Source organism: Bos grunniens, chromosome 14 (assembly GCF_055505025.1).
Source record: "Bos grunniens cultivar Pamir isolate PY7600 chromosome 14, Bosgru_T2T1.0, whole genome shotgun sequence".
NCBI classification, from domain to species: Eukaryota; Metazoa; Chordata; class Mammalia; order Artiodactyla; family Bovidae; genus Bos; species Bos grunniens.
Genome location: NC_141178.1, coordinates 64,271,968 through 64,285,992, shown reverse-complemented (window position 1 = coordinate 64,285,992; position 14,025 = coordinate 64,271,968). Strand labels below are relative to the sequence as shown.

The following is a 14,025-nucleotide window of genomic DNA, read 5'->3' as shown; positions in this document are numbered from 1 at the left end:
ATCAACAATATATATTAAATAAGGTGACCCAAATAAACACAAGTAAAACAAGTTTAGGTATTGATCACTAGGCAAAACTGTTGTGACCAGAGACTGTGAGGAACCTAACTCTTCTGTACTTCTGCTGGAAGCAATTTTCTGATGTATGCTAATTCATTGTTCATGGAAACTTTGTAGTGCATAAACTACCATGGATAATGAGAATTGACGGAGTATAACATTTGATTGGTTCCTATTTTCTGAAAATTTCTGTTGGGCCTTGTTGAGAATGTTAATGCGACTTTATGCTCTTCATCTTAGAGGATGAAATTAAGAGCACATTGACATAAGAATGGGAAAATCTGAATTCTTGATTTAACTGATTACTTGCTATGGGCCTCAACTGGTACAACAGATGATTCCTGAAATCACTTCCAGCTCAAGACTCCAGTTAGGGCTGTCTTAATTTCCTAGAAACCTACCTATGCTTTGCAAGAGTATATCATTAGACTTTTCTTTTCATTTTTAATCTACGCTTTTCCCCAAAGTCAGGTTCTTGAAGGTAGACCCTTATTTAAGGACACCATTATGTAATTTCCTGATTCCCTTCTTTAGAATGGGAATTCCAACCACTTGTAATAAAGGGTGTCTCTTGGCTTAAGTCTTAGAGGTGACAACATTTGGTTTCTCATTTTCCACCTAGCTTGTCACCTTTGCTTTTGCACTGTCTGTAACTTTCACTCGTGTATAAACTTTCCTGAAAACAGACAAGAGAATAACCAAATGACTCCTTTTTCACCTTAAATAAATATTCTAGGGTGCCTGAAGGCAAATATTTTAAAACAGTTTGGGTAACATATTCTACCAAAGAGCAACAAATAACAACCAAATTGTTTAGGTGTCTATGATTTAGAGGCTTCCTATTGGCTATATTAAGATCTTTTACTGTAAACCAAATTACCATAAGAAAGAATAATCCTACGCATCCCCAGTCCCTCTCCCAAAAGAAAGTTTATTTTCTGAGGGCATTTATTTTTTCCTAGATTGGTTTCATGGATTAACTTCAAAAGGTCTTTTCAGTCCTAAAATTATTAGATTTTATGATTTTGTTTTTGCCACTCACAGTCTGCCATAAACTGCTCTCTAATCTTTTTCCCTAGCAGACAGCCCAATCTAAGGACTTTCATGGTGCCTGCTCAATAATCCAACTTGTTTAACTTAAATTTGTTGGATGTTGGATTAAGCATTAGTTTCTGCTCTCTGAGTGAGTTTTAGCTTATTTACAGTAATGATAAGAAGGACTCTTTCCTTCATTGGACTAGTGTTCTTCCTTTTTGCCTCTGGTTTTGATGTTTTATTTGGCTGCATTAGGTCTTAGCTACAGCATGCAGGACTTTTGTTGGTGGCTCTGGGGCCTCAGTTCCCCGACCAGAGATCGAACCTATGTCCCCAGCATTGCAAGGAAGATTCTTAACCACTAGAACCTCAGGGAAGTCCCAATTTATCACTTCTTTTTATTGAGCATGTACTATGAGTTAGCCCTTATAAGTGCTATACATACAGTATCTAGTTTATTCTCCATTACAACAAATTGCTAGGTGGATTGACTTATCCTTATTTTTCAACTGAGAAATGTAGACTTATAAAGGTAAGGTAAGGAGTTTAGGCTACAAAGCTAGTACAAGTAAATATAACTGGTCAGTGGTGGATTGAGACTCCAATTTGTCTGATTCCAGACAAATTTTGCATGGCACTTTCTTTGCAGTAGCATGTTTACTCTGGCGTTGAACTGTTATGAGTTCAGGGGCCTAACGCCGTCTTGTGTTTGCTAGTGAATAACTACTGGGGAATTTCAGAATTCTGGCTGACTTCTTTCAGGCAATGGCCTGAGGGAGACAGGGTAGGAGGGTCTCTTCATTTACTATGTGGTTAAGTTGTCGAAGGGAAAGTTGTAGTGGGATCCTGACCAAAGGTAAATTTCAAACATAATAGCAATAAATAGTATCGCTGCATCCAGGTTAAGATGAAGGGTCAAGGTTAAGAAAGGGGTGAGCCTTACAAGCAGACAGAGGATGAAGGCAGTAGCAACAGTAGGGGTCTGGATTTATTTTCAACCTTGTTTCTTCATTGAAGGCAGCCTAAAAAATTAAGACTTCCTCTTGCTGCATAACTCTCAGGGCCCTTTGAAGTGGTTTGGAGCAGGCAGATATGGAGAATCCACCAGTCAGTCTGAAAGGAAATATGTTTTTTTAAAAAGGTGAAACATGGGGAACTTGGCGTTTTAGACCTGAGTCAGAATTTGAAATACATTTGATAGAAAATGTAACAGGAGAGTTTTATTTAAACTGTGGTGAGGTAGATTAGTGTTAAGTGAAGTAAGCTTGAGTGGATTTATAGTCTGATAAGTTATGAAAAATAGTCTATACCTATTATAGATAATTCCAGACATTTAAATTTGTTCACTGTGATAAGAGATTCTTAATATATAGTCAATTTTCCTGTTCCTTTTAGAGATTCTCTCTATCGAGTTAATCTATCTGTGGTAAAGATTGCCATGCTCTTTTAGGTGTGGGTTTACTTACAGTATAAAAACGTAAAGGTTATTATCCTGTACAAATGAGTTTAAGCAAATTCCAGGAGATAGTGGAGGACAGGGAAGCCTGATGTGCTGCAGTTCATGGAGTCGCAGAGTCAGACATGACTTAGTGTCTGAACAATGAACAATGAATAGTATACTTCCCTATGATCCTTTGTAATTACAAGGTACTTTTCTATTTGGTGTCTTACTCCACTATGACTTACTGAAAATCGTAGAAGTGAGATATAGGACTCACTATTTAATTGAGGCTTCTTGATTCTGAGGATATTTTCTCTTATAATAGGCAAATCTTGGCTAAAGAAGATCTAGTTTATTAGTATTTTATACTTTTTATGCAGTTACTCTTACTAATTATAACATGTGGAGATGGAGGAAATCTTTTTAAAAAATCTACTAGAATTAAAATTGGGGCTTAGAACATATTTTATCTCAACTTTAAAAAAAATTTTTTATGACAGAACTCTCCTGCAACCAATTATTTGAGGCCCAGGGTTGGTAAAGTTTGCTTGTAAAACACCTGATGGTAAATTTAGGCTTTGCATGCCATATGGTCTGTGTTGTAACTGTTCAGCTTAGCTGTTTTAGTGTGAAAGCATTCATAGAGAATATGAAAGTAAATGTGCGTGACTGAGTTCCAATAAATCTTTATCTATGGACACTGAAATTTGAATTTCATATTATTTCCATATGTCACAAATTTTTTTTCCCAACTATTTAAAAAGATAAAAATCATTTATCTCATAGACCTTCCCAAAACAGGTGGCAAGGCTGACTTGATTCTTAGACCTTAGTTTGCCAACTCCTGTTGTAGACATGCAGAGAGGGGCAGCCCTAACTCTTGGCTTGAGCACGGATGGAGGGGGAGCCATGGCCTTACGCACTTTAACTGATGATTCTGTGGTTATGACTGAGGTGGCTGGTTCCACCCCATAACATCTTCTTTCTTTACATTTTCCACTCAAATTTAATCAAAATTTGGTGACTGCCTTGTTTCCATATCTCTCAGTGAGAAATATTATGACTGGGAATCATGTACTTTAAACAAATTAGAATGATACATTCAGGGTGGACAGAAAGACAGTTGATTTGTTCTCAGTTTCCTGCATGCAGACCATGTCCTGTGGTTTTCCCCAGTGTCAAAGCTCCTCATGAACTGGGGTATTTTCCCCCACAGCTTCTAGCCCAGAGCTGAACAGCCAGCCTTTGTGAAGTTATACACTTTTATTAATTGGTGAAGAGACAGCTAGAAATCCTGTTTCTACTAGACTGGTTTCAAGAAGGGCTAGCGTTATAGCCTTTACACACAAACAAATCAATACTATTATGTCCATGAACATACTTGCTTTCACAGACTATTGTAGATGGTGGTTTTCTAGTTGGCATTCTATCACCAAATAACATCCAGAAACTGAACTTCTATAAAGAACTCTTTAATCCTGCTATAACAAACCCCTCCCAAGGGATTTCTGAGAGCTTTCGCTTCTGACAGTTAAATTCACCATGTGAACAATCTCTCTCAGAGAACTTTTGGCACTTTGCTGTTGGAAATTGGGAGGGGTGGGACCAACTTAAATATGCAGAACCTCAGAAGTTTGGTTCCAGTTTGGTCATTTCAGAGAGGCAGTTCCCTTGGCTTGTTTCTGCTCACAAGCAGGAGGAGTTACCTAAACATGAATTCTAGATTGCCGCCTTCCTGTTGTTTTTAGTCTTATTTTTAGCTTTCTGGTTTTACCTTTCCCAGCTTGAGTCAATAGAGGTGGGTGTGGCCATAAGCTCTGGATGCTGAGAGGTTGAAAGTTGGGTTGAACTTCTGCCGTCACTTTTTACTACTCTAGTGACTGGCCTGCCAGGCTTATAACCATATATTTACAAAACAGTGATAAACAAGGCAAGAGAGCGGAAAAACATTGCTATTGGAAGAATTCGTTTAGGTTTCTGAGGCTTTGGATGCTTGGCTACAAATCCAAGTATTAGCAAAATTCTGTTTTTTTTAATGGAATACTAATGCCTAGCTGCTGTCTATTTTTTCCTCCTCTAAAATAAGTCAGACCATGCTGGACCAAAATAGAATGTACCCCCACTCACCCAAAAGGGGCAAGAAGTTATTTAGAAAATGCATGTTTCTAAATAGGGACAGTAATATAAAAATTCAAAAATTAACTTTCATGTAGCTAATTGAGTTTAGAGAGGTGATTTCATTTCTGTAATTTTGGATACCCTACATACTCCTTAAATTATAAGTTTCAATAATACATTTAAATTGTTTTCACCAACAATATTTGTTATTCATATATATTAATTTTTTCAGAAAAATCTATTAGTAAAATTAAGCAACATACATTTTAAAAAATTTTGAGATTTTCTAGTTATATATGTGAGGGTCTCCTACAATTACACATAGAAAATCCCTTTGAACTCAAAAGTGTGTGCATACTCAGTTGCTCAGTTGCGTCTGACCCTTTGGACCCCATGAACTGTAGCCTGCCAGGCTCCTTTGTCCATGGGATTTCCCAGGCAAGAATACTGGAGTGAGTTACCATTTCCTTCTCCAGTTAACTCAAGAGTTCATGCTTCTTCTTTTTTTTTTTTTTTCAATATAAATTTATTTATTTTAATTGGAGGCTAATTACTTTACAATATTGTATTGGTTTGGCCATACGTCAACATGAATCCACCACGGGTATACACGTGTTCCCCATCCTGAACCCCCCTCCCACCTCCCTCCCCATACCATCCCTCTGGGTCATCTCAGTGCACCAGCCCCAAGAGTTCAGGCTTCTAAAAATTGTTTTCATATTTTTTCATTCACAACTGGTATATCAAATTCCTACTATTTTTATAAACCAGTTCAGAGAACTGTAAAAATACTGGCTTTTAATATAAATAAAGAGACTAAGTCTTGATTAAATTAATAAATGAAGCCAGACGACATAGAAAAACAATGAAACTGCAGCTAACACTCCGGTCTCTGCCAATCATGTCTTTCATTTCTTGGGTGGGGATATGAAACTGGTTCACGGTGTGTCAAGTTTGGTCATTTTATATCTTCTTGGGCCTGGCTGAGTTCTCCAGAAAAAGATATGATGTTATTAATATAATTAGAAATAGAGAGGTGACAGCTCTTTCCCTACTTCTGATTTTCTTTGATCATGTGGAAGAATGTCCATCTACAGATATAGCATACCTAATTCCTGCCTAAGAGAAGTGACTTAATCTGGTTGGGGAGTATGGAAGGTATAAGGGGTAGCCTAGCTCCTTCTTTCTTCTGGGAGTGGGCTACTCCAAAGGAGCCATACCTTTCAAAGGGCCATTAACTGTGTCTTCAGGAGGAGACTGGTCCCACTTAGGTACTGTTCAGAATTGATACATCAGTCTAATTCTGGGGAACATAATTATAAAACTGGCTACTGCATTGATATGAGCCCTATTTTCCATATCAGCTTTATGAGTATACAGGTAATATTTTGGCTTCATATCTCCTTTATTCTTCTGTTCCATTTTTCAATAAGTTCATAAATCAGCTTGGAAAATAAAGTACTATTTGTAATCCTGCACCTTTGGCCTCCAGTAGAATCTTCTGTGAGCCATTCTTGGGTATAGACAAATTCTAAAAATTTTCTTGAAGTTGTAATTGGTTTGCTTGCAAAATTGCTTTTGTTTTTTTGGCCTGTATAAAGTTTGTTTTTCAGAATAACAATTAACACTTACAGAAAAGCTTAAGATAATTTACATCTCAGTCAGTTCAGTTGCTCAGTCGTGTCTGACTCTTTGCAATCCCATGAACCACAGCACACCAGGCCTCCCTGTCCATCACAAAATCCTGGAGTCCACCCAAACCCGTGTCTATCGAGTTGGTGATGCCATCCAACCATCTCATCCTCTGTTGTCCCCTTCTCCTGCCCTCAATCTTTCCCAGCATCAGGGTCTTTTCAAATGAGTCAGCTCTTTGAATCAAGTGGCCAAAGTATTGGAGTTTCAGCTTCAACATCAGTCCTTCCAGTGAACACCCAGGACTGATCTCCTTTAGGATGGACTGGTTGTATCTCCTTGAAGGCCAAGGGACTCTCAAGAGTCTTCTCCAACACCACAGTTCAAAAAGCATCAATTCTTCGGCGCTCAGCTTTCTTCACAGTCCAACTCTCGCATCCATACATGACCACTGGAAAAACTGTAGCCTTAACTAGACGGACCTTTGTTGACAAAGCAATGTCTCTGCTTTTTAATATGCTGTCTAGGTTGGTTATAACTTTTCTTCCAAGGAGTAAGCATCTTTTAATTTCATGGCTGCAATCACTATCTGCACTGATTTTGAAACCAGAAAAATAAAGTCAGCTACTGTTTCCACTGTTTCCCCATTTATTTGCCATGAAGTGATGGGACTGGATGCCATGATCTTAGTTTTCTGAATGTTGAGTTTTAAGCCAACTTTTTCACTCTCCTCTTTCATTTTCATCAAGAGGCTTTTTAGTTCCTCTTCACTTTCTGCCATAAGGGTGGTGTCATCTGCATATCTGAGGTTATTGATATTTCTCCCAGGAATCTTGATTCCAGCCTGTGCTTCCTCCAGCCCAGCGTTTCTCATGATGTACTCTGCATATAAGTTAAATAAGCAGGGTGACAATATACAGCTTGGACATACTCCTTTTCCTATTTGGAACCAGTCTGTTGTTCCATGTCCAGTTCTAACTGTTGCTTCCTGACCTGCATACAGGTTTCTCAAGAGGCAGGTCAGGTGGTCTGATATTCCCATCTCATTCAGAATTTTTCACAGTTTATTGTGATCCACACAGTCAAAGGCTTTGGCATAGTCAATAAAGCAGAAATAGATGTTTTTCAGGAACACTCTTACATCCATCCATCAGATGTTGGCAATTTGATCTCTGGTTCCTCTGCCTTTTCTAAAACCAGCTTGAACATCTGGAAGTTCATGGTTCATCTACTTTTGTATATAAAGAGCTAGATGAATACTTAATATCTTTAAAAGCTTGATTTTCCTTTCTGATGGAATGTGATCTGCTAAGCCCAGGTCAAATGGACATCTTGTTTCAGAGTTATACAACCCACCTTAGAAGAACTGCTTTCCTGTCTTAATTACCATATTAAAATAGAGAAAAATAATTACTCTTAAACATGCCTTTTATCAATACTGCCATAGGAGTTTCCCATCATCATTCAGACCTGAGGAATAAGATATCTAAAAGCTTGATTAAGGCAATTAAAAAGAGAGGGAGAGACATTTATGGTGACCAACCCAAGGTGTTTTCCAAGACCTGGAAACCTAGGGTGTTATCAGGGATATGATACTTTTATTGCCAAAATTGAGTACATCCTTGGCGAACCAGGAAAAGCTGACCACCTTTCACCACATGCCTAGGTCATCAGTTCATTTGTTCTTTTCAGCAATTTCATTAGCTTAAATACTGAGTTTGCAAGTTCTTTGTATTGGCCATCATATAACAAACTTACATCCACATGATACTCGCTTACTTAGGCCTTGTGACAATAGGCTAAAGGCATAATATATATGTGTCCAATTTCGACTACATGGAACATGCTCATTGTCTTATTTTCTTTAACTCATTTCTTACTTTCTTTGCAGGTTTGTGATTCAGACACCATGCTTGACCCAGCATCATCTGTGGAGATGGTAAAAGTTTTAGAAGAAGATCCCATGGTTGGAGGTGTCGGGGGAGATGTCCAGGTGTGTATGGCTTTAGTAGCACCCTTAGCCATTGATTCTTTGAGTATATATTTATTATACACCAAACTATGTGCCAGGTGTTGTTTCTGGAGACTAAGACACATTAGAATGTGTCTTGTACCCACTGTACTACCTCTTCTATTATCTAAATTGAAGTAATTTATGATTTCTTTGCTTAGCTGGAGGTTGTAACACATGTATGTAGTAGCTGATAAGTTACATAAAATATAATGTAAGTGTGTAATTTCTGCTGTATCTTCTTAAGCCACAACTTAATGTTCTGGTAAAATGATGTTGGAATTTAGTGCAAGGATTAAGAAATGGAGGTATGGCAGTGGGTGGTTTTTATTACTATAACATATACCTCTATATTTAAAAGCTGAGCAATATATGACTTGTCAAAAATCCAAATCGGGTAAACTAAGGAAAAAAAGAGAAACTGCAATTCAAATTTACACTAGAGAAAAAGTCAAAGAAGTGGATTTTCCAGTTATTATTTATTTCCCATTATTTGCCATCAATGGAGAAATTTTAAGTGAAAGAAATATTAATAAGGTGATTAACATTTATGGAATGAGAAAACAATATATGAAAATATATGAAGGTTAAAGTGAATCCTTTGCAAAAGTACAATTAGATTTTAGGAAAAAGTGAGAAGCACATGGAATTTTGACTTTAAATATAGGTATTATGTTGCTGTATAACCCATATTGATAATGCTTGGTACTAGTGAAGGCAAAGAAAATGAACTGGAAGGACAAAGAAATACCCTGGTGATAAAAAGAAAGCATACAAAATCCAGATGAAAATGGAACAGAATTGAGACAGAGGAGGAGAATTAAGAAATATTGCCCTCCCGTAAAGCTAATAATTTTAGTAGCCTTTATGTAGAGCCTTATTTCAGGATTCCAGTTTTGAGGTGAAGCCAGAAAAAACCCCTTCATCACTAGCATTGCTAAAACTGGGGAGAAAGGAGAATAATAGGGTTGGATGAGTAGGAAAGAGAAGATGGGACTTAAACCTTCAAATATTGGATGGAAGGAAAGTGACAGAATAATTTTAGGGCTGAGAACTGAAGCCTAAAAAAATCCCAATGTTACAACAAGAGAAAGAAAACATAACAAAAGAGTACAGGGAGTGATGAAGTAGAAAAAAGTTATTTTCAACAAGTCTTAACACATACACACCACTTATCAAGTTAATCTAGTAATACGTGAAGAAAATAAAGGAAAATCATGTTAAAAAGGAAAGAAGTCAAAATAGAAAAATAAAATACCAAACATGACTCTAGGTAGTAACCTCACAATAGTGCAGATTTTGTTGGTATTTTTAGCTGGGGATTCAGTTTAGTCATTCAGTCGTGTCCCACTCTTTGTGACCCCGTGGACTGCAGCATGCCAGGTTTCCCTGTCCATCACCAACTCCCAGAGCTTGCTCAAACTTATGTCCATCGAGTCAGTGATGCCATCCAACCATCTCATCCTCTGTCATTCATTTATCCTCCCAACTTCAGTCTTTCCTAGCATCAGAGTCTTTTCCAATAAGTCAGTTCTTTGCATCAGGGGGCTTACCTTTATTTAATTACTTTTATTTTTCTTGCAGATTTTAAACAAGTATGATTCCTGGATCTCCTTCCTCAGCAGTGTGAGATACTGGATGGCTTTTAACATAGAAAGGGCCTGTCAGTCTTATTTTGGATGTGTCCAGTGCATTAGCGGACCTCTGGGAATGTACAGAAACTCCTTACTGCATGAATTTGTGGAAGACTGGTACAATCAAGAATTTATGGGCAGCCAATGTAGTTTTGGAGATGACAGGCATCTAACGAACCGGGTGCTGAGTCTGGGCTATGCAACGAAATACACAGCTCGATCCAAGTGCCTTACTGAAACACCTATAGAATATCTCAGATGGTTAAACCAGCAGACCCGCTGGAGCAAGTCGTACTTCCGAGAGTGGCTGTACAACGCGATGTGGTTTCATAAACATCACTTGTGGATGACCTATGAAGCCGTCATCACTGGGTTCTTCCCTTTCTTTCTCATTGCCACGGTAATCCAGCTCTTCTACAGGGGTAAAATTTGGAACATCCTCCTCTTCTTGTTAACTGTCCAGTTAGTGGGTCTCATAAAGTCATCTTTTGCCAGCTGCCTTAGAGGAAACATTGTCATGGTCTTCATGTCCCTCTACTCAGTGTTATACATGTCAAGTTTACTTCCGGCCAAGATGTTTGCAATTGCAACAATAAACAAAGCTGGGTGGGGCACATCTGGAAGGAAAACCATTGTCGTTAATTTCATAGGACTCATTCCCGTATCCGTTTGGTTTACAATACTCCTGGGTGGTGTGATTTTCACCATTTATAAGGAATCTAAAAAGCCATTCTCAGAATCCAAACAGACAGTTTTAATTGTTGGAACGTTGCTGTATGCATGCTATTGGGTCATGCTTTTGACACTGTATGTGGTTCTCATCAATAAATGTGGCAGGCGGAAGAAGGGACAACAGTACGACATGGTGCTTGATGTATGATCTTACGTTTGATGTTTGCAGTTGCAGACACACAAAACCTTAGCTCCTCTAGGGACTGTATGGTATTGTGGCGTCAGATAACGCCACCAAAGGAGACATATCGCTGCTGCTGGGACTTGAACAAAGACATTTGTATGGGTTTATTTTAATTCTGCCAAAGGAAAATGATACATCAAGAAGAACAACTCAGATTTAACCTGATATTTCTATGAAAATGGGAAGATTCTTTGTGTATGCACTTTTTCCTTACTGTACATCTGCCTAACAGTGTTTTGCCCTATATACCTCACTAGCCATGCTTTATGTGGGTTATCATGGAAGAAAAGGATTTTGGAAACTCAAGGAAAAGTTCTTTCAACATATACAACCTAACTTATGGACTGTGTTGATAGCTAATTTTTTTTTTAGAATGATTTTTTCTGTTTAATTCTACCAAATGAAATGCCAAAGGAAATTTTACAGGCCGTTGGCTGTGCTGTATTTTTATATAATTGTACTGTGTTTTAAAATTTTTGTATGCCAATTTTAAAACAAATTTTGCATATTTTATATTTTACTTCTCTGCCAAAATACACCTGTTTTTCCTTTTTTTTTTTTTTTAATAAAATAGGTTCTTAAAAAATTCCTACTTAAAAAGATTTCTACCCAAAATGTGAAGCTTGGTTGACGTTGTTCATGATAGAAAGAATAAAATGTTTCTCTCTACCTTTAAAATTGAATAGTTTATTTCTGTGAAAAAGTGAACTCTCAATGTTTTAACTTTTCAAAAAATTTCTTTTAGAAAAGGCCAATACACCTGTCACACTTCAAGAGTAGAAATTCATACTTATCTGTACAAAGAAGTCATTGAAAATCAAGGCCAAAGGGGTAGGAAAGTGCAATTTTTTCAAAAGATTGAAAAAGGGAATGTTAATTCTTGAAAAATACTAAGCATCCAGCAGTGGACAAAATCTGGTTATCAAAGATAGTCTTTGGACATTCTCACAGTATTTTCCCAGGCTAAGTAAAGAGGAATTGGGAAAAATTATCTGTATAATTTTGACAAATACAATTCAGTTCATCTTTTGTTCTGTGACCTGTATTCACTGGATTCTGTCTATATGTGGAACATACTTTACCTCCCTTTTTTTCCCCCAGCTTGTTAGTTTACTTTGCATGTCAGTATGAGGTTTATATGGGTAAATGAGATAAAGAATAAGGATAAAGCATATAAATTCAAAACCAGCAGAATCAAGCTCCAGGTGTCCTCTTTAGCTTTCTAGGGAAGATATTTTCTGAATTATACAGATAATAGCTTCATCTCTTCTGTTCTTGGCCTATATAAATGTGTCTACAGAGTAGACATGATATCAAGGTTTAATAGTTGTATCAAGAATAATTGACACATAAAAAATTGAGGGATCAGGTACCTTCAGCCTGGCTAATTTAGCTACTCTGAGGCCTCAGTTAGCCAGTTTGACTTTTGGCATGACCCATCTTACCTTGTAGCTGGTGCTGTGTAGACCCATGTTAAAAAAATAAAAATAAATAAAACACATTTAGAGTCGCATGAAAAGTATTGTGATGAAGCAGCAATGTGGAGAAGTATTCGACCATGTTCTTCCTAACTTTCTGCTTCCTTTTAATACAGACATCTATAGTCCATCCATCCTGCCTAAGAAAAAACTGCACGTTCTACCTTCAGAGTACAAAAAGGTACATAACTTCTACAACATAGACTCTCACTGATTGGAGAGCTTGTGGGAAACAGACAGACCATGCCATTAAATAAGACTAAAACTTGAGTTTGCCTTTTTAATTATTTATGTTCTAAGTTAAGCTTGATAACATTCAGATTCTCTCATTCTTATAAAAGATTGAATTAATTGCCTGTATTTATTTTAGCAATTATTCAATGTATTTCCAGTATAGGATGTATAGTATAATTGAATTTTTTTGTAAATAAAATATTTTTGATAAGATTATTGCCTTTTTTTCTAAGGGAAGGGGGAATTCAAACAGAACAATGTTTTATTTTGATTGTAAGGGTATGGATTTAAGAATGGGGTATATAGAAATATAAACATTGTTAGTCAACAATAGAGGTCATTTAATGTTATTAATCAGAAGGCAGAAATCTCTAGAGTTGGTATGGTTGGGAATCTAGAAAAATGAGAGAGACAGTCCCAATTAATACAACTTTGTCTTTCTTGAATCTTCTGTCTTGTCCCTGAAAAGAGCCCTAATTTAGACAGAAGTTGTTTTACTATAGTAATCTATCATAGTGGGAAAAAAAAATTTCAGAAACATAGGCAAGTTTGTTATAGCATTATTTACAAATAATAACAAAATCTTAACCTAATTTAAGATTTAATAATGTGGGTAATAATTAAATGAATTATGGCATTTCCCAAACAATGGACTATAATTACCCATTAAACATAATGTTCCTAGAGAATATGAGGCTGTTGAAATGTTACATTTAAAAATACAACCATTTTGTACGATAATACCCTGATTTTGTAAAAACAAAAATGTTAAAACATGGTTATCTCATGGGAATATGGCCGATTTATATTCTGTATACATTTTTTTGTATTTCCAAGTACCTTAATTATGTATTGCTTTTATGATCAGAAAAGGACAATAAATGTTGCTTTTTTCAAAAAGTGGGTTGGGGCATCTAATAACATTTCCTGGTTTGAGGAGCTTTAATAGTAATTCATTTTACCACTTATCCCTCAAATTCATCTTATTTCCCAATTCTTTTTATTATTTGCTTCCTAAGAATCCTTCATTACCTTCATACAGTTACATGAAAGAACAAAACACTATAGACATTGAACATTCCTGCCACTCTGAACACCAACATAGTGATGGTTCTAGTCCCAGTAATTTGCTGATACATGTCGCTGGTGCTATACTAGAGGTCGGCAATCTTTTAATGTAAAGAGCTAGATATGGCACCCCACTCCAGTACACTTGCCTGGAAAATCCCATGGATGGAGGAGCCTGGTGGGCTGCAGTCCATGGGGTCGCTAGGAGTCGGACACGACTGAACGACTTCACTTTCTCTTTTCACTTTCATGCATTGGAGAAGGAAATGGCAACCCACTCCAGTGTTCTTGCCTTGAGAATCCCAGGGACGGGGGAGCCTGGTGGGCTGCCGTCTCTGGGGTCACACAGAGTCGGACACGACTGAAGCGACTTAGCATAGCATAGATAGTATACAAGG

The 14,025-nt window shown here is 37.1% G+C and overlaps 1 protein-coding gene across 2 annotated transcripts in view; it reads left to right on the top strand.

Annotated features, from left to right (window-relative positions):
- The window catches only part of HAS2 (hyaluronan synthase 2), a 32,946-nt gene extending 19,487 nt beyond the window's left edge, over positions 1 to 13,459 (top strand). For both annotated transcript variants that reach the window (XM_086335484.1, XM_086335483.1), the window contains 2 exons: positions 8,178 to 8,279; positions 9,882 to 13,459. In XM_086335484.1, the coding sequence (XP_086191610.1) occupies positions 8,196 to 8,279; positions 9,882 to 10,811 (1,014 nt within the window). In that variant the 5' untranslated portion in view covers positions 8,178 to 8,195 and the 3' untranslated portion in view covers positions 10,812 to 13,459. The remainder of the gene's footprint in view (positions 1 to 8,177; positions 8,280 to 9,881) is intronic.
- The last annotated feature ends 566 nt before the right edge of the window (positions 13,460 to 14,025 follow it).